This window comes from Telmatherina bonti, assembly GCF_933228915.1.
Source record: "Telmatherina bonti genome assembly, chromosome: 16".
Classification (NCBI taxonomy): domain Eukaryota; kingdom Metazoa; phylum Chordata; class Actinopteri; order Atheriniformes; family Telmatherinidae; genus Telmatherina; species Telmatherina bonti.
In genome coordinates this window covers 7,746,991-7,767,376 of record NC_136614.1, presented here as the reverse complement: position 1 = coordinate 7,767,376, position 20,386 = coordinate 7,746,991, and the positions used below count along the sequence as shown (strand labels likewise).

General features: G+C 50.6%; 2 protein-coding genes across 12 annotated transcripts in view; both read right to left on the bottom strand.

Moving 5' to 3' along the window:
- The window catches only part of adgrg6 (adhesion G protein-coupled receptor G6), a 136,519-nt gene extending 131,451 nt beyond the window's left edge, over positions 1–5,068 (bottom strand). For all 4 annotated transcript variants that reach the window (XR_013771611.1, XM_079255006.1, XM_079255008.1 and 1 more), the window contains exon 1: positions 4,940–5,068. Coding sequence is in view for 3 of the 4 variants with exons in the window: in XM_079255006.1 (XP_079111132.1) it covers positions 4,940–4,941 (2 nt within the window). In the remaining variant the exon portion in view is untranslated. The remainder of the gene's footprint in view (positions 1–4,939) is intronic.
- A 4,862-nt stretch (positions 5,069–9,930) lies between these two features.
- vta1 (vesicle (multivesicular body) trafficking 1) overlaps positions 9,931–20,386 on the bottom strand; it is a 71,883-nt gene continuing 61,427 nt past the window's right edge. For 7 of the 8 annotated variants that reach the window (XM_079255579.1, XM_079255581.1, XM_079255584.1 and 4 more), the window contains one exon: positions 9,931–11,296. In XM_079255579.1, coding sequence (XP_079111705.1) covers positions 11,151–11,296 — 146 coding nt within the window. In that variant the 3' untranslated portion in view covers positions 9,931–11,150. The remainder of the gene's footprint in view (positions 11,297–20,386) is intronic. The other variant, XM_079255580.1, reaches the window with a different exon arrangement.

The window sequence follows — 20,386 nt, the reverse complement described above, 5'->3', positions numbered from 1 at the left end:
CCTCTTCTTTCTCCGTAAGCTCCGCAAACTTCAGGTTCACCAGTCCATTCTCACTGCCTTCTATAAATGTTTCATTGAATCCATTCTCACATTCAACATCACTGCCTGGTTTGGTTTACTCACTCTCACTCATCACAACATGCTCAATAAGATTGTTAAAATCAGTAGTAAAATCATAGGTCAGGAGCAGCAGTCACTCAGTACCATCTATAACACCAGAGTCTTGAGAAAAGGCACCCAGATCTCCACTGACCCCTCGCACACCCTGCACTCTCACTACACCCTGTTACCTTCAGGGCGCAGGTACAGGTCTCTCCCTCTGAGAACAAAGAGGGCCACTTCCACCTTCCTTCCCACCTCTATCCGTCTGTTAAATGGTTGATGGCTATTGCAGACTGTTATATTTATGACTCTGTATGGCATATTGGTGTCAATTGTTGTTTTTAACTTATTTATTAACTGACATGTTGAGTTGTGTGTGTGGACATGTCTCTTTTTATTTTATTTGTCATGGTTGTGCTCTACCCGCAAATGAAGTTCCTAACGGATAAATAAAGTGAATTTGATTTGATTTGATCTCACCCGGTCCAGATAGGCGTCTTTCTGAGGTTTACAGCTAAACCGGCTCTGTCTACTTCCTGAAACTACACACCGCGAGCAGAAAAGTCTCTTCAATCTGCAGGTTTTACGGGTTTCCTGTTGCAGCAGGTCAATGGGCCAAGACGTTCGCTCAGAACCTTATAAGAACTGCTGAGGAAAGATCTAAAACCTGCAGGATTGTGATCCTGAAGGACATCCAACAGAGACAGTAAACAGCAGAGCTTCCAGATTTACATACAACAATTACACACAAAATCATATCAAAAACCACTTTTCCCACTTGTCACATCACAGCATCATCAAGGACCGGTCAGAACCGGAAATTTCTCTAATATATTAATGTATAAATATATGACAATATGGCCGTCTGTGACTTATTTCTCCTTTTTCCGCAGGTCTTCCTGAATAAGTGCAGTTGTACATGTTGATCTGTCTTTCCTGTCCTCTCCACCCCAACCAGTCGAGGCAGATGGCTGCCCTCCCTGAGCTGGTTCTGCCGGAGGTTTTCTTCCTGTTAAAGGGGAGTTTTTTCCTTCCCACTGTCGCCGCGTGCAGCTCAGGATGGAGGATTGGATCCAAGTCATGACTCGATGCAATCAGTTGGTTTCTAATATAGGATATGTATGAACTGGCTGGAAATGATGTCTATGTAAAGTGTCCTGAGACAACGTTGTTGTGAAGTGGCGCTGTACAAATAAAGTTGAATTGAATTGAATACCCAGTCAGAACTGGTCAGAACCAGTAAGAAGCAGCTAGAACCATACAGAACATCAGAACTTATTAGAACTGTCGTAACCAGGCAGAACCAGTTGGAACCATTAAGAACCAGTTGGAACCGATCAAAACCAGTTGGAAACAGCCAGAACTGATCAGAACCAGTCAAAGCCAGTCATTTCCAGTCAGAACCCAGGTTGGGGACTGGGTCCAGCTGTAGGGGGGTGTATCCATGCGGATCGTGTTCACGCTGCACTTTGGTCAAAACCAGCCAAACCATTAGAATAATATCTCCCCATTCCCACCAGAGGTGGCGCTGCACTAGTATTTAGCAGAAGAGAGGACCAGACCGGCGTGAAGAAGAAAACTCTGTTTCCTCCACCTGCCAGTTAAACATGGAGACCAAACTATGGCTGTTTTGGGTTTTTATTGGGTCTTATGCAAGTATCCTGCAGAAATCCACTGCAACAATGGACGCAGTATGAACACCAGACGAGGCAGAGGACCCTTAACGCCATCGCTATGGATTTACCCACAATGCAATGCTACGCCACATGCAGGAAGTGACTTTTATGTAGTCCGCTTCCAGTATTTGTTCCACTAAAAACACAGACCAAGACCTGTGTTTGTAGGTGGGCCGAGTTGGTTCTTTGGTCCGAATCAGGATTAGTTCACATTTTCCCAAACGAAGCGACTTTCCGATCAAACGAACTCTGATCCGGATCAGAACGGCTGATGTGGGCGTGTCCTTAAAGACACCTGGACAGGTCGCCAGTCCAACGCGGTTCTTCATAACATTCTGCAGAATCAAACCGTAAATTTTCTTCAGCTTTTTTTTTTTTTTTCAGACACATTTTGTGTTTCATGTTGAATCAATCAGCTCGACTCTGGACCGGTTCTACGTTTGCTCGAAGTCCACCATACAGATTTACACTGGGCTCCTTCACACACACACACACACACACACACACACACACACACACCCCGTCTCTGTGATGAACCGGGGGCATACCTGGGATTCCTCCTCTTCATCATCATCTTGTCATGAGGATCAAACAGCCGGCAGGTGGGGATCAAACCTTCTCCGGCTTAATTAAACCACATTCCTCAGCGCGCCCCCGGCTCGGACCGTCCCGTTTCAGGTGTCTGCCGGCGCACCTGGGCCCAGGTGACCCCCCCGTCCCCCGTTGGAGGTTTTCTGGCCGGCTCACCTGAGCAGGTTGTGTAACGGCTGGCAGCGAGCGGTTCTACCTTAAACAACACTTTCTTTGACAAAGTGGCCTCCAGACGAGGAAGAGGAGCATCGCTGCCGTGGGACGATGAAGGTTTACTGACAGCAGCAGATAAACCACAGAAGAAGAGGAGCCGGGAGGACTCCAGGAACAACTAATGGAAAGCAAACAAAGAGGCGTATGAAGTAGAAGTAGAAGAAGTAGAAGTCCTGCCATGTGTCTGGATCTACTGATGCATGTAGATCAGGTGTTTCCACCAACAGACTCGTCTTCCTGCTGTGGAGCCGATTCCATTCAGCTGGTTTAGTGACTGGTTGGAAAGAGCTGCCGGACAGGACTTCTACTTTCTACTTTTACTTTCTACTTCTACTGCTACTTTCTATTAATACTTTTTACTTCCACTATCTACACCTCTGGTTATTGATGAGTTTCAACTGAACAGACGTCAAATTAAAAAAAGATCCATGTCAGGTCTGACTGACGCTAACCGAAACCAGTTCATCCCAGTCAGCGTGGAGACGTGATGTTTCCATGGAGATGTGACGTTTCCATGGAGACGTCATGTCTCACCCTAAGCTGTCAGATTCTGAGACTAAAATGATGGAAAATAAAGCAGCATAAAGAGCGACCAGAGGATCATTATTTTCCAGCTTTTCTCATCACTTGTTGATCACTTTGGCTGCTCGTGATTGGATGTTACCGTCAGTTTAAGCTCTCTGATTGGTGGAAAGTCTGACAGGAAGTGTCTTCATCATCATGTCCAGGTGGAAATAGAGGTCTCTTAGCAACATGGTAGTGATGGTGATGAAGATGTGATAAATAATGGTGGATTTACCATCTAGAGTCTCTGAATAAACACTACATCTGGATTGTAGACGGATAGAAATGCTGGAAAACCTCCGTAGACCAGCTGGAGGGTCACATGACCATCACAGTTCCACACTACTGGTCCTGCTAACGCTCCAGTGGAGTTTTAAGGGTAAAACATTCATTTAAACACATGTTCTCATATTTCTATCAACCAGAAGATCCATAAAAACCGACGGAGACAAACATCGTTCCTGGTGAAGCTTCTCCATCAGGATCCGACAAAACCAGAACAGAAACTATCCCGGTCGGGAATCTGCCGACCTTCAGGTGTTATGGAGTCCATGTTTATACCACGGTGCAAAACCCTGGTCCAGAACCCTGGTCCTGGACCCTGGTCCTGGACCCAGGTCCAGAACCCTGGTCCATAACCCTGGTCCTGGACCCTGGTCCTGGACCCAGGTCCTGGACCCAGGTCCTGGACCCAGGTCCAGAACCCTGGTCCTGGACCCTGGTCCATAACCCTGGTCCTGGACCCAGGTCCAGAACCCTGGTCCTGGACCCTGGTCCTGGACCCAGGTCCAGAACCCTGGTCCTGGACCCTGGTCCTGGACCCTGGTCCAGAACCCTGGTCCTGGACCAGGTTTTCTGATTTTATCCACATTCCCGAACTGGTCTTCATCCAGTTCTGGAACTGGTCCAGAGGAACGTAACTCTGACCTGCGACTCCTTCAGGATAAAACGGGCTCCAAACTCGCAGGAGGAACCAGAACAAAGAACCAGTTCTAACTGGATCATCACCCTCTCTGGTTCTGTCTCTTCAGTTTCATCTGAAACGCAGCAAAGATCAGCCAGTCTGTTTCCATAGCAACAAGGTGGTTCCTGGTAGCTGGAAACTGGACTCGAGGACAGAAGACTCAACAGCAGGATCTGAGATCCAGACCTCGACCAGAACCAGAAAGAGGGATCTGGACCATCAGCTGGTCCAGCCTCATCAGAACTGGTCTCCATGCAAACGTGGCTTCAAGAAGCCACAAAGGTCACATGATCCAAGAACCTGATCAGGTCCAATGGAGGGACGGATCCTCTCCAGAACCAGGACCTGAACGGGTCTGAGGGACGGATCCTCTCCAGAACCAGGACCTGGACATTCTGAAGCGGTCTGGGATCATCGGTCTGCCTTTATCAGAACCGGTACCAGCTCAGAGCAGTTTTTCCAGAGACCTTCAGGACAGAAAGTTCTGGTCCGGCTGTGACGCAGCTGCGCGTGCACCAACAGATTGTAAACATCTGCAGCATCACGCAGCTTTTTTCTCTGCGGGTCCGCGCGGAGAGGAGGAGTCTCCTCTGGGTTCAGGTCTTCATCACAGCTGATCAATCAGGCGCGCGCACGGGTTCACGCGCCTGGTTGGAGGTTGAAACCGAGTTTAGATGAAAAGTCAGAGAAAGTGAAGCAGCTGCAGAGAAAGTCAGCATGAAGCTGAAGAGACAGAAAACACTCAGATCTTCATCATCATCATCAATAAGCAGCTTTCTGGATCCTCGTGAAGCTTCAGGTTTTTCAGGGTGGGGGGGGGGATACTTACATGTTCTCACTGGGGCGGCAGCTGGCCCCCCCGCAGGATCATTCTCCTCCCAAAGTCCTTCTCTGGAACTTTTCTGGCGTCTCGCGCTGAAACTTTCCAAACATCCAAACCCGCCACATCCAGAGCGCGTCTCCCGCACGCGCAGCAACTCTCCACAGTCTGAGGAGAGGGCGCGAGGGGCGGGCACACCAAGCAGGACGAGGAGGAGGAGGATGAAGAGGGCGGCGGTGAAGCGCTCTGATAGAGTCTGTTCACTTCCTCGACCCGCACTCACCGACGGGGAGGGCGGTGTCACAGTTCAAACCAGAAACGGTGTGTTCGTGGCTGGAAACGTTTGTCCACGAAGAGTCCCCGAGCTGACCCTCCAGAGTCCAGGACCAGGTGTGTCTGAGCAGGTAGACCTGGAGGGGTTAAAACCAATTCAGCAGACAGAAAACAGGTTTTCATCAGATGAAACTTTATTTATAAAGAACTTTTAACGCAACCAGCAACACAAAGCGTTTTACATGATAACACACACCTCCTCGTTCACACACACATTAAAAACGTGAAGTCTCATCTCCAGTTTCAGCCTGTTGACCAGAAACAAACATGTGGCTCGATGCAGCTGTGAGGAAACATCAGAAACCAGTCCGCCCATGACCACCACAGGCGGGGCTCCACACCATGGCCATAGGGCTGCAGTGCAGGACCCCAGACAAGACCCATCACCATGGCAACAATTCCCCATGTGGTGAATCCCCATGAGGGAAACAGTCGTAAACAAGTTAAAAATTTCAAGCAAACCTAAACAATAAGAACAAAAGATAAAAGCAACAAGAATCGTTCATAAAGATGATGTCATCAAATCAAAACAAAAACAAAGAAACATTCAGTTGTTTAGTGAAAGTAAACAACATGAAATATAAACACGATACGAGGTGTTTAAACAACTTCTGATCCCGTTTCTACTTGCTTTTGATTTGATCTTATTTTGGTTTTGTTTGTTTTCTCTTGAATGATTCCCATGTTGTGATGAAAGCAGTGATTTTATTTACGTTTGAGGGCAACGGGGGGGTTCAGCGGGCACACCTTCTCTTTCCCTTTACGTATTCCAAATAAATATTAATTAAAATAAATCTTGAGCCTCTTTTTAAAATCATCACCAGTCGGCAGCCCAGATGTTCTCCAGGTGTTCCACAGTAGAACACCGTAGATGTTTAGGTTTCAGTCAGGACTGGAACCTGCGGCGAGGCCTCAGGTTCCAGTCCTGACTGAAACCTAAAGGTTTGATTGTGTTCTAGAACAGATAGAATATTTTTACTGTCGCAGCGAGACTGGGTGGACGTTCCCCCACTGTGCCATATAAACTTCAGAAAAAGTGCATAAACATTCACAAATGATAAACGTGAACATACACACACCTTCACACACACACTTCCCCTGTTGCACACAGGGCCGAGGTGTGTTACATGGCACGTTAGACAGGACAGTGCAGGTGGGGCATCCGGACCCCAACAGGCCAGGAACTTGCTTTGGTGATGAAATGAGTGACAACAGGAAGCTGCTGCAGCAGTTTGACTCCTCGCTGCTGTCAGATTTCACATCCAACTTCCACCAGAAACCTGGCTCATGGAGATCCATGTCTGCTACGGTTCTGCTGAATGAAGGCAGCTCTGATGGAAAAACCTGCTCCTCCAGGTGGTGTCTGGCTGCAACAATAAATACAACGGTCTCCATTCAGCTAAAAGGTTAAAACTCAAGACTCAACTAAAACTATTTTAAAGGGAAGTAGAAAAACCCAGTGAAGTCAGACCTGCAGCCGATGTTCTGGTCCTACGTCCATCTTTCATGGATCCACCATCAGATTCCAGATCCACTGATGATAAATCCATGATGTTTTGGCTACATTGTGGCGTTTGTTGCATGTTGGTTCTCCTGCAGTGATGAAATGTTGTTCCCGATCTGGATGGTAGTATGAAATGAAATGGAAAAAAATGAAAAATACTTTATTAATCCCCAAAGGGAAATTCAATATTGTAGGATATAATAATTAACTATAGGAGGTCTTGTTCCGGAGGCTGCTGGCAGGATCTTTCAGTCTTACATCGGACCTGAAGAAGCCTGCTTCTTAACCTGATTGCAGGAGACAAACAAGGTGGAGGTCTCAGGATGTCCTGATGTGGAGGGAGATGAAGCTGTGTTCTGGTCCATGACTGAGCTGCAGGGTGACAGATTGGAGGCGTGACAGGAAAGCAGTGGGCTTATGGAGGGTGTGTGGTCTGTTGGGCTGGAGGTAGGGGGTGAACTGAACCTGTTGAAGAATATGTTCAGCTCATTAGCTCTGTCCAGACCTCCATCAGGCTGGTCCCCCTTTAACTTGAAGCCGGTGATCTTCTTCATTCCAGACCACACATCCCTCAGGTTATTCTGCTGGAGCTGACTTTCTAACTTCTTCCTGTAGTCCTCCTTGCACTTCTTAGGTTGGGTTTTAAGTTGTTTTTGTGTTGCCCTCAATAACTCCCTGTCTCCATCCCTGAAGGCTTTCTTTTTGATCCAGGATGTTGTTCCTGTTCAGGATGGTAGGATCCAGAATGTTGTTCCTGTTCTGGATGGTAGTATCCAGGATGTTGTTCCTGTTCTGGATGGTAGGATCCAGGATGTTGTTCCTGATCTGGATGGTAGGATCCAGGATGTTGTTCCTGTTCTGGATGGTAGGATCCAGAATGTTGTTCCTGTTCTGGATGGTAGGATCCAGGATGTTGTTCCTGTTCTGGATGGTAGTATTTAGAATGTTGTTCTCAGAAAAACATCATTTAAACCCCTCCAGGACTTGTTGGGAACAAACAGACTTATGAAAATAAATCGTGTTTTCATTTCAATGCCTGTAAAAACTTATTGGCTGATCTTCTGTTTCCTGCACTTTTGATTCCATTTTCCCAGAAGGTCACATTTCCATAAAGCCAAACATCTGCATCTGCACCTCCAAACCAAACTGACCCCGTTTCAGTGATGAAGAGTAGGACATGATGGAGGAAGACGACAATGAGCAGGAACCACTGCGTCTCATTTGCCTTTAAATGTCACACAGGTGGATCTTCCTGCCTGATAATGGCAGCAGGAGGCTGATGGGATTTGCATCTCTGGAACTGAGGGAGAACTCCTCTGACGTCACCACGCAGGAAAACGGCCTCTGACGAAGCTCCGTCATCGCAGATCAGCACGGCCCGATGGAGGCCGAAGCCTCCGCCGGGCCGAAGCCTCCGTCCTCCGTCGGGCCGAAGCCTCCGCCGGGCCGAAGCCTCCGTCGGGCCGGGCCGAAGCCTCCGTCCTCCATCGGGCCGAAGCCTCCGTCGGGCCGAAGCCTCCGTCGGGCCGAAGCCTCCGTCGGGCCGAAGCCTCCGTCCTCCGCCGGGCCGAAGCCTCCGTCGGGCCGAAGCCTCCGTCGGGCCGAAGCCTCCGTCCTCCGCCGGGCCGAAGCCTCCGTCCTCCGCCGGGCCGAAGCCTCCGTCGGGCCGAAGCCTCCGTCCTCCGCCGGGCCGAAGCCTCCGTCCTCCGCCGGGCCGAAGCCTCCGTCCTCCGCCGGGCCGAAGCCTCCGTCGGGCCGAAGCCTCCGTCGGGCCGGGCCGAAGCCTCCGTCGGGCCGAAGCCTCCGTCGGGCCGAAGCCTCCGTCGGGCCGGGCCGAAGCCTCCGTCGGGCCGGGCCGAAGCCTCCGTCGGGCCGAAGCCTCCGCCGGGCCGAAGCCTCCGTCGGGCCGAAGCCTCCGTCGGGCCGGGCCGAAGCCTCCGTCGGGCCGAAGCCTCCGTCGGGCCGAAGCCTCCGCCGGGCCGGGCCGAAGCCTCCGTCGGGCCGAAGCCTCCGCCGGGCCGAAGCCTCCGTCGGGCCGAAGCCTCCGTCCTCCGTCGGGCCGAAGCCTCCGTCCTCCGTCGGGCCGAAGCCTCCGCCGGGCCGAAGCCTCCGTCGGGCCGAAGCCTCCGCCGGGCCGAAGCCTCCGTCGGGCCGAAGCCTCCGTCCTCCGTCGGGCCGAAGCCTCCGTCGGGCCGAAGCCTCCGTCGGGCCGAAGCCTCCGTCCTCCGTCGGGCCGAAGCCTCCGTCCTCCGTCGGGCCGAAGCCTCCGTCCTCCGTCGGGCCGAAGCCTCCGTCCTCCGTCAGGCCGAAGCCTCCGTCGGGCCGAAGCCTCCGCCGGGCCGAAGCCTCCGTCCTCCGTCGGGCCGAAGCCTCCGCCGGGCCGAAGCCTCCGTCGGGCCGAAGCCTCCGCCGGGCCGAAGCCTCCGTCGGGCCGAAGCCTCCGTCCTCCGTCGGGCCGAAGCCTCCGCCGGGCCGAAGCCTCCGTCGGGCCGAAGCCTCCGCCGGGCCGAAGCCTCCGTCGGGCCGAAGCCTCCGCCGGGCCGAAGCCTCCGCCGGGCCGAAGCCTCCGTCCTCCGTCGGGCCGAAGCCTCCGCCGGGCCGAAGCCTCCGCCGGGCCGAAGCCTCCGTCCTCCGTCGGGCCGAAGCCTCCGCCGGGCCGAAGCCTCCGCCGGGCCGAAGCCTCCGTCGGGCCGAAGCCTCCGTCCTCCGTCGGGCCGAAGCCTCCGTCCTCCGTCGGGCCGAAGCCTCCGCCGGGCCGAAGCCTCCGCCGGGCCGAAGCCTCCGTCGGGCCGAAGCCTCCGCCGGGCCGAAGCCTCCGCCGGGCCGAAGCCTCCGCCGGGCCGAAGCCTCCGCCGGGCCGAAGCCTCCGCCGGGCCGAAGCCTCCGTCGGGCCGAAGCCTCCGCCGGGCCGAAGCCTCCGTCGGGCCGAAGCCTCCGCCGCTTCACTTTGCTCACTCTGATTTGTTTTGTGAAGTTGGACGTTGTTATGCGTGAAAAGTGTCTTTTAACTAAAGTTTGATGACTGAAACGTCTGAGCTGATGAAGCCGTTTTCTCTTTAATCTGAAGATGTTCGGCTCAACTTTCAAACCTTTTCTGTTTTCCAGAGGAAGAAAGTTCTGGTTGTGTCTTTGCACCTGAAGCGAAGAACTCACAAACAACACATCATGTCAAACCTTTTATTCAACTCAGAGATTCTGAAGCTTCATGCAAACACCTGAAGTCTTCGGAGGAAAAAATAAAGTCAATCAAGCAGAAAAGAAGTAAATCTGGAAGCCGCCGCCTCCGTCTAAGAAGAAACGTCCTCCATGTTCTGGTTTCCTGTCCGCGTGTGTCCGATGTGGAGGGAAATAGTCCAGCAGCTGGTCCAGGATCAGTCTGGGAACGCCGTGCTGGAGTCTGGATCCATCAGGTCTGAGCGGGAACCCGCTGAGTTCGCCGCCACCGGCGTCGTGAATACTGTCACAGCCGCCATCTTTCACCTGATTGGACGTTTAGCCAAAGTCTCTGCCGAGGTTTCACTACGGGGAACGAAGAGGAGGCTCTTCATCCTGGTAACGGCCGACCTGTCAGCCCCGACGCCACGTTCCGCTGCCAAACGGAGAAACTAAACGGCTGAAGGGGAAATTTTCCGTGTTTTCCAACCGAAAACGTTTCTGATCCGGCAGAAGAATGTGGCGTTCAGGCGCTGTCGGACACACCATGGTGTTAGAAACTAGATGTATTTATGACATATGGAAAAAAGCAGAACGCACACACACACACACTGAGGCCGTATGTCAGGCTGTGTTGCATTCAGTGACGATGGGAATTTTCTGATCCGAGACTGGAATGACAAAAAGAGTAATTCGGATTTCCCCGTTTGTGACCCGAAGCAGCAGAAACAGTGAACGGAAATGGATTTTTCCATTTCTGAGGCATCCTGCAGCGGATTCAGCAGATTCAGTGTTTCATGCAGAGGAGAAGCAGTTGGAGCATCTGCAGCCAATCAGAGGAGAGCGTTTAGCCAGCGGTGTCGGTGGGAACCGATGATGTGAGAGACGAGGAGGAACCTGTTTCCGTCATCAACGAACAGTGCAACGACCACCAGATGACCACGAACAGGACTTTTCGGCGGGTTATCATAAACATTTTGCAGAAACAAAAATTTACTTTAATTCTGCGGAAAAAGAAATTTACGTGAAAATGTCGTCAAAAAGGTTCGTAAAGTTCGGACAGTTAATCCGTCCATCGGAGCAACGTCACACACAGGCGGATGTTGCTACGCCGATGTCCGTCATGTCTGACGTGGACGGCCTTGGCGTGTGTGTGTGTGTGTCGTCGGCTTGCTGTGGACCAGTGACAGACAGAAAAGTGGGGGTTGGAGGAAGAGGAGGACAAAGGCTTCATTCTTTGCCGGTGGTGAGGAGTCTCAGAGCTTTCTGGAGGTTCTGGACGGCCGTGTTGACGTCTTCGTACTGCAGCGCGCTGCCCGCGTACTTACAGTACTTCTGCGCCTTGGTGAAGTCCTCGGCGGACAGCTGGACACCGCCTGGGGGGGGGGGAGGGGGGAGAGACAGGGACAGGTGGGGAGGGGGGGGGGGGGGGGGGGGGGGGACAGGGACAGGTGGGGAGGGGGGGACAAGTGGGGAGGAAGAAGAAGAAAGCGAGTGTGAAATCAGTTCAGGTGCAGCAACTGAAGAGGCTTCAGTTCAGATTACTGAGTCAATGAAGCTGCATCATCATCATCATCATCTTCACCATCATCAACATCATCTTCACCATCATCATCATCATCATCACCTCTATCATCATCATCTTCACCATCATCATCATCATCACCTCTATCACCATCATCATCATCATCATCATCACCACTACCATCACCATCATCTTCACCATCATCATCATCTTCACCATCATCATCATCACCACTACCATCACCATCATCACCATCATCTTCACCATCATCATCATCATCACCTCTATCACCATCATCACCATCATCATCATCACCACTACCATCACCATCATCGTCATCATCATCATCACCACTACCATCACCATCATCGTCATCATCATCATCACCACTACCATCACCATCATCTTCACCATCATCATCGTCATCATCTTCACCATCATCATCACCACCACTACCATCACCATCATCTTCACCATCATCATCGTCATCATCTTCACCATCATCATCATCACCACTACCATCACCATCATCACCATCATCTTCACCATCATCATCATCATCACCTCTATCACCATCATCACCATCATCTTCACCATCATCATCATCATCACCTCTATCACCATCATCACCATCATCATCATCACCACTACCATCACCATCATCTTCACCATCATCATCATCATCATCACTACCATCACCATCATCATCATCATCATCACCTCTATCACCATCATCATCATCATCATCACCTCTATCACCATCATCATCATCATCACTACCATCACCATCATAACCATCATCGTCATCATCTTCACCATCATCATCATCACCACTACCATCACCACCATCATCATCATCATCACCTCTATCACCATCACCATCATCTTCACCATCATCATCATCACCATCATCGTCATCATCTTCACCATCATCATCATCATCACCTCTATCACCATCACCACCATCATCATCATCACCACTACCATCACCATCATCATCTTCACCATCATCATCATCACCACTATCACCATCATCATCATCATCATCATCACCACTACCATCATCATCATCTTCACCACTACCATCATCATCATCTTCACCATCATCATCATCTTTTGCAGACATGATCTCCATGGTAACGTCGGCTGGTGTTCGTTAGAGACACAAACGACTTTTTGACAAAAGAACCAGTAATTATTGATAACCATCTGTTCTGGGAAGGTTTCCTTCTGCAGGATGGAGAATGTTTCCAGTTTCCAGCCTCTATCTAAGCCAACTATCTAAGAGTCATAGTTATGGAAATTTAATGTAGTTATTGTAATATTTCCGATAAAAGTTGTCCAACAACCTCGTCTCTGTAAGTCTAAAAGCATTTCGACGGATTCTTGTTCATGTTTGGATTAAAACCGTTTTTTACATATGTGTTGTTAAAACTGAACGTGGAGATGTGGAAGGAACAACGTTTGCTAAGAAGACGAGAAGTGACCTTCCATTCCAGAGGCGCCGAGCGGGTGTGGACATTCTTGGTGTCTGCACGTTGGGTTTTACCCCGGTGGACGACAGGGTAGCTTCCCTCCGCCTTCGGGTGGAGGGAATGGGTTTGTGCTAATGGACCGAACAGCAGTTCCGAGTTCTGCTACTGCCCTGCAAACCGACCTTAGATAAGTGGTAGAAAATAGACGGAAGGATGGAAAGAGACTAATAAGATGTCTGAAAAGCTGTGGAAGCTCCACCACCAGGCATGTCAGGACGCCACACTCTGTCAGCCTGGTGGGATTGTGGGTAATTCATGATGGGAGGGAACCTGAAGCTGCGTTTACAGCTTTGCTTTCATCATTTCTGGATCCCTCAGAGACAAACTCCTCCCTGTGAGCTCATCGTGTCCACTGCCTCCCTCGCCGCTGTTTCTTCTTATCACACTCATGTTTCTTTGAGCAGGACATATTTTGATCACACCCCACAGAGAAAACCCGCCTCCCCAAAAAACCTGTCGAGTTCAAGAGAGAGGCCTTCCGGATCAGCTGAAGCTTCCCACCGGACTCGTCCCAAGCTTGCTTCATGTGTAACTCTACTGACCCAAACCCGAGCGGAACACGGCCACCGCACAGCGGCCGCCACCGCACAGCGGCCGCCACCGCACAGCGGACGCCACCGCCAGGCGGAAACCACCGCACAGCGGACGCCACCGCCAGGCGGAAACCACCGCACAGCGGACGCCACCGCCAGGCGGAAACCACCGCACAGCGGAGGCCACCGCCAGGCGGAAACCACCGCACAGCGGACGCCACCGCCAGGCGGAAACCACCGCACAGCGGACGCCACCGCCAGGCGGAAACCACCGCACAGCGGACGCCACCGCACAGCGGACGCCACCGCACAGCGGCCGCCACCGCACAGCGGACGCCACCGCACAGCGGCCGCCACCGCACAGCGGACGCCACCGCCAGGCGGAAACCACCGCACAGCGGCCGCCACCGCACAGCGGACGCCACCGCACAGCGGACGCCACCGCCAGGCGGAAACCACCGCACAGCAGCCGCCACCGCCAGGCAGAAACCACCGCACAGCGGACGCCACCGCCAGGCGGAAACCACCGCACAGCAGCCGCCACCGCCAGGCGGAAACCACCGCACAGCAGACGCCACCGCACAGCGGACGCCACCGCACAGCGGCCGCCACCGCACAGCGGACGCCACCGCCAGGCGGAAACCACCGCACAGCGGACGCCACCGCCAGGCGGAAACCACCGCACAAAACCTCTGAACTGCTTCATGGAAACGTAAAAACTTTTTAGCGATATTTGACATTTCGAAATGTAGTTGTTTCCATTCGTGTTTTTTTTTTTTTTTTTTTTTGCGATATTTAATTTTTGTGCAGTTCAAGGTGTAATGGAAATGCAGCTAATAATACGAAAAACAAACCGTTAGCATTTGGCACTAGCTTTTTACCTCACGCCTAGAATTACGCAAAACCTAGATATCGCAGTAACAACCTGGTAGCACGGACATCGGAAACCTCTCATCGCTAAAAAGTTTTGACTCTCTCATGATGAGGTTTTTCAGATGTATCCATATAAAAGGACATCGCAAAAGCCCAATGGAAACACTTTTCGCATTTACACGAGCAAAGATGGCTGCTGAATGGCCTCTCTCATCTTCCGACGATGACAGCAGCAACACCGAACTATCTGCTGCAAAACGCAGTGTTTCATATTTCCATCCTCATCGAAGCGAAGTCTCGTGGGAAGATATTCTACGAGAATTATGACTTACGCATTCAACCCCGTTCAATTGAAACACCTATGAATCACAACTGAACTTTGTAACAATTGTTAAAATGTCGCTTTTAGTTAGCAAAAAACCGTATTGGCTAACAGCTAATGATTTATTAAAAACATAGCCACCTTATTCCAGTTCTTCTGTTTTATGCCAACAGTAAAACGAACAACGTAAAAACATGAACAAACTAGCATCATGTATGCAGACTGGATATGTGCGGCCCAACTGTTCTGTAAACGTGCAAAATAACACAATATTTATTCAGTAAAGCCTTTTATACACCGAACGATTCTGCTAAGGTTTTACTTTAAATTAATCCCCCCCCTCCCCCCTTACGCTGATGTTTGCAAAAACGATAAAACTCTGTATTTATGATTTAAATCACTCAACATAAAACTGGATTGATTGTATTATTGTTATATTCAGTATGAGAGATGTTTTCCAAACCATTTGGGTATGCGAGTGTAAATGAGGTCGTGCATCAACGACGTTGAGTAAAAATAATTTCACGCAGTTTCTCTCTCGCGGTGGTAAAGACTCCTTCCCGTATCCACAATTCCTTTAAGGTCATCCCCAACATTTTACGGAAACGAACGTCAACTCAGACCCTTCATCAGATAAAAACACCACAAATATCCACCCGGCAGTTTTTGCGTAAAGTTGCGAACAATCAGAAAAACAAACATAATATTAATAAATTTTCTCTCAGATGGTTTAAAACTCGCAGGTTTTCCCTTCACTGCGAGCACGAACTGCATGTCGTTATTTTCATCACGTCTGGATTTATATACTGCTACGTGTTGGATCCTTGGGCTATGTGTGTGTGTGTGTGTGTGTGTGTGTGTGTGTGTGCGTGCGTGCGTGCGTGCGTGCGTGCGTGCGTGCGTGCGTGGTTTGAGGGGTGTTTTGGGACCGGAGCAGACTGACCTGAACCTGATCAGACTGACCTGGACCGGATCAGACTGACCTGGATCGGATCAGACTGACCTGGACCGGATCAGACTGACCTGGACCGGATCAAGCTGACCTGGACCGGATCAGGCTGACCTGGACCGGATCAGACTGACCTGGACCGGATCAGGCTGACCTGGACCGGATCAGACTGACCTGGACCGGATCAAGCTGACCTGGACCGGATCAGACTGACCTGGACCGGATCAGACTGACCTGGACCGGATCAGGCTGACCTGGACCGGATCAAGCTGACCTGGACCGGATCAGGCTGACCTGGACCGGATCAGACTGACCTGGACCGGATCAGGCTGACCTGGACCGGATCAAGCTGACCTGGACCGGATCAGACTGACCTAAACTGGAGCAGATAGACCTGGACCGGATCAGGGTGACCTGGACCGGATCAGATAGACCTGGACCGGATCAGCCTGACCTGGACCGGATCAGCCTGACCTGGACCAGATCAGGCTGACCTGGACCGGATCAGGCTGACCTGGACCGGATCAGATAGACCTGGACCGGATCAGCCTGACCTGGACCGGATCAGCCTGACCTGGACCAGATCAGGCTGACCTGGACCGGATCAGCCTGACCTGGACCGGATCAGACTGACCTGGACCGGATCAGGCTGACCTGGACCAGATCAGGCTGACCTGGACCAGATCAGGCTGACCTGGACCGGATCAGGCTGACCTGAACCGGATCAGGCTGACCTGGACCGGATCAGACTGACCTGGACCAGATCAGGCTGACCTGGACCGGATCAGCCTGACCTGGACCGGATCAGATAGACCTGGACCGGATCAGATAGACCTGGACCGGATCAGACTGACCTGGACCAGATCAGGCTGACCTGAACCGGATCAGACTGACCTGGACCAGATCAGGCTGACCTGGACCGGATCAGCCTGACCTGGACCGGATCAGATAGACCTGGATCGGAGCAGACTGACCTGGACCGGAGCAGGTTGACCTGGACCGGATCAGGCTGACCTGGACCGGATCAGCCTGACCTGGACCGGATCAGATAGACCTGGATCGGAGCAGACTGACCTGGACCGGAGCAGGTTGACCTGGACCGGATCAGGCTGACCTGGACTGGATCAGATAGACCTGGATCGGAGCAGACTGACCTGGACCGGATCAGACTGACCTGGACCGGATCAGCCTGACCTGGACCGGAGCAGACTGACTTGGACCGGATCAGCCTGACCTGGACCGGATCAGATAGACCTGGATCGGAGCAGACTGACCTGGACCGGAGCAGGTTGACCTGGACCGGATCAGGCTGACCTGGACTGGATCAGATAGACCTGGATCGGAGCAGACTGACCTGGACCGGAGCAGACTGACCTGGACCGGATCAGATAGACCTGGATCGGAGCAGACTGACCTGGACCGGATCAGGCTGACTTGGACCGGATCAGGCTGACTTGGACCGGATCAGGCTGACTTGGACCGGATCAGGCTGACTTGGACCTGGACGAATTTCCCTTCGGGAACAAAGCCAGTCTAAAGTGTAAAACTGAGACAAACTGGGAACATTTTCTCTCCACTTCTCCTTGAAAACACCACAAATCTGCAGCTTATTAAGCTCAGAGCGCTCCGCCCTCAGAGTCCCTGGAGGTTTAGGAAGAAACCACATCTTCCAGTGGGTGTAACTATGGAAACGTACTCCCTCCACCACGCGCAGGACTCCATGAGATGCACGGTGGAGACCATCACAGTTTTTTTCAGCCTGAACACACCATGTTTGTTTCCATTCCTGACAGGTTGTTTACTTCCTCACATTTCCCAACATGCAGGAAGTAGGACTGGTGGCAGACCTGCTCCGATACCGTTACTCACACTGAGCACATGTACAAACCATAGACTGTATATAAAAGATGGGCGGAGCCTGTGTGATGTCACCTGTAGGTTTCTGAAGAGCTGAATTGAAGCTCGGTGGGCGGCTCCTACCATCACCATCTTGGCAGGGGCATGCGCGTCGTCTCACCCGGAAAATACAAATATGGGCAAAGAGGTGGAGCTGAGAGGGGGGCTGTGAGCATCATGGTGGATGATTGACATCCAGCGAACTCAGAGTTTTCTGTAGCTAAGAGCTAACTGAGCTAACCCGGAGAAAACAGGAGATAACAAGCTAACGGCGGTAAGCAGGCTAAAGCTAAGTCACGTTGTTAACCGGCTAAAAACCGCGGTTGTTCTACGTTCTTCTGACTTGAAGCGGGAAATCGGTACCTGTCAATCAAAAGGACACGCCCCTAAATATGCCGAACTTCAAGATTAAATTACTTTTAAACGGGCGAGTTAGAAAAAAATTCACTCCCCCCACAGTTGTCATGAAGGTAAACCTGACCTATTAAACCTAAAATGGATTTTTGTACCAAAATGAGGTCTGATCACAAAAAGATGAAGCCTAATACATGATTTTGGTTGCTAATGCATTAAAAAAAACAGCACATTTATTCCAAGGATTAATCTGTTTCTTCTAACAACTTCACTTTGACAGTCCTGGGTACTTCACATTCTTATCGGGTTCTAGCATCAGAACGAAGCGGCAACTCCCGGCGGCAAAAGTGAAGCTGCAGTTCCCCCTTCATCCACTAGGGGCTCCAAACCAGAGCAAATCCCCATAGACTCCCATGTTAAAAAGACCAACTTCACAGCAGAAATAAACATGTTTACAGCAGGAATAAACATGTTTACAGCAGGAATAAACATGTTTACAGCAGAAATAAACATGTTTACAGCAGGAATAAACATGTTTACAGCAGGAATAAACATGTTTACAGCAGGAATAAACATGTTTACAGCAGAAATAAACATGTTTACAGCAGGAATAAACATGTTTACAGCAGGAATAAACATGTTTACAGCAGGAATAAACATGTTTACAGCAGAAATAAACACGTTTACAGCCTGGTACAAAAACATTTTCGGTTCAATAGGTCAGGTCTACCTTCACGACAACTGTGTGGGGGTGAATATTTTTGTATCGGCTACTTTTACAAGTGATTTGATCTCGAAATTCGGAATATTTAGGGGCTTGTCCTTTTGATTGACAGGTACCCGATCTCCCGTTTCAAGTCAGAAGAACGTAGAACAACCGCGGTCTTTAGCCGGTTAACAACCTGATTTAGCTTTTGCTCGCTTACCTCCGTTAGCTGGTTAGCTCCTGTCAGATCCAGCAGGATGCTCAATGTCCATCATCCACCTCCACACTGACAACCCCCACTTAGCTCCACCTCTTTGCCCATTTTTGTATTTTCCAGGAGCGATAGAACATGTGACGTTGCCAAGATGGTGGCAGTTGGAACCACACAATCAGCTTCAATTTAGCTCTTCAGAAATGTACGAGTAATGTCACGGAAGCTCCGCCCACATTTTTACACACAGACTACAATCAAAGCTTGAATACGAACTGCAGGTACATGAATGTAGAATGGAGCCGATACTGGACGCTGGTATCTGTAGCGGTGTATCCTATAAAAGCCAATTCTTCCTGGATCCGTCCAGGAATCCAAACTAAAGGTGTTCTACGACATGTCTGCTTCTGTAGGTCGAACTGTGAAGGAGGAACTGAAGTCCGTCTCCAGAGCTTTGCTCTGTTCTGCATTTCTAACAGCAGCTTTTATTGTTATCAGCCTACATGAGCCTCCAGAGCTGCTGTGGCCACAACAAGAGCTTCTTTCTGTCTCTATTTATTTCTTCTCTTTATTTTTCCTTTCTGACTTAACCGATCCAACACCGATTTTTCCTCTCATCACACATGTTTAGATTCATGTCTGCAGACAACGGAGGGATGATGAGACAGAAATATAAGCCTGGTGATACAATCAGAACATGGAAATACTACGAGGAGCTGAAGCCAGAAGAGGTTCCAAACGGGGAATTAGGTGAAAAGCATGTTTTCTAACATTACAAACGGATTCTGCAGACAGATGAGTTTGGACATTTCCTCTCCTCCTTTCTTACATCAGTCATCGTTCGCTGAGTCTAAATGTTTCTCCTCTCCTCCTGAAATGCTTTCATTCCTCCTCCATCACTAGGGCTGGGTACCGAACTTTGGTTCTTTTATTACACCGACCGAAAAACTTCGATACTAAACAGTATCAAAATATGATGTGTCTGTCGGTGCCAAGTTTCGGTGCCTTTAAGGGTTAATAACAGGAACGAGAGCTGACAATGCTGCCGATGATTGGCTGTAATGCCACATGTGGTTCGGGCACATAGAGACAATACCGTGTGGTTACGCCCACAACAAGGTTCACGTGTTTTTGTGTTGCTAACTATAGCGCGTGTGTTATCAAAGCAGGGAAAAAATGCCTCCCAGGTCAAAAGTGTGGCTCCATTTTAGCAAGATTGATGCCAACAGTGCGCGGTGCAATATTTGCCAAAAACAAATAGTTGCTAAGGCTGGTAACACGACGAATTTGATGAAGCATTTGAATGTGCACGGAATCAATTTAAGGGCAGAAAGTTGCTCCGTGTTTGACTGCAAGAAGAGTGGACCGCATGCGTCGTCCTCACATCATTCAAGTCCGCCTGAGGACGTTGAAGAGACTGGGGGGCCTCCAAAACTTGCACCACCGGACCCCGTTTTACCCGAGCGGACCGACGACGGCGCTGTGTCTGGGATTTCAACAGGTAAGTTAACGTTTAGCAAAATTGGGCCAACGTTATGTTTGTTTACTTACGTTAACGTTAC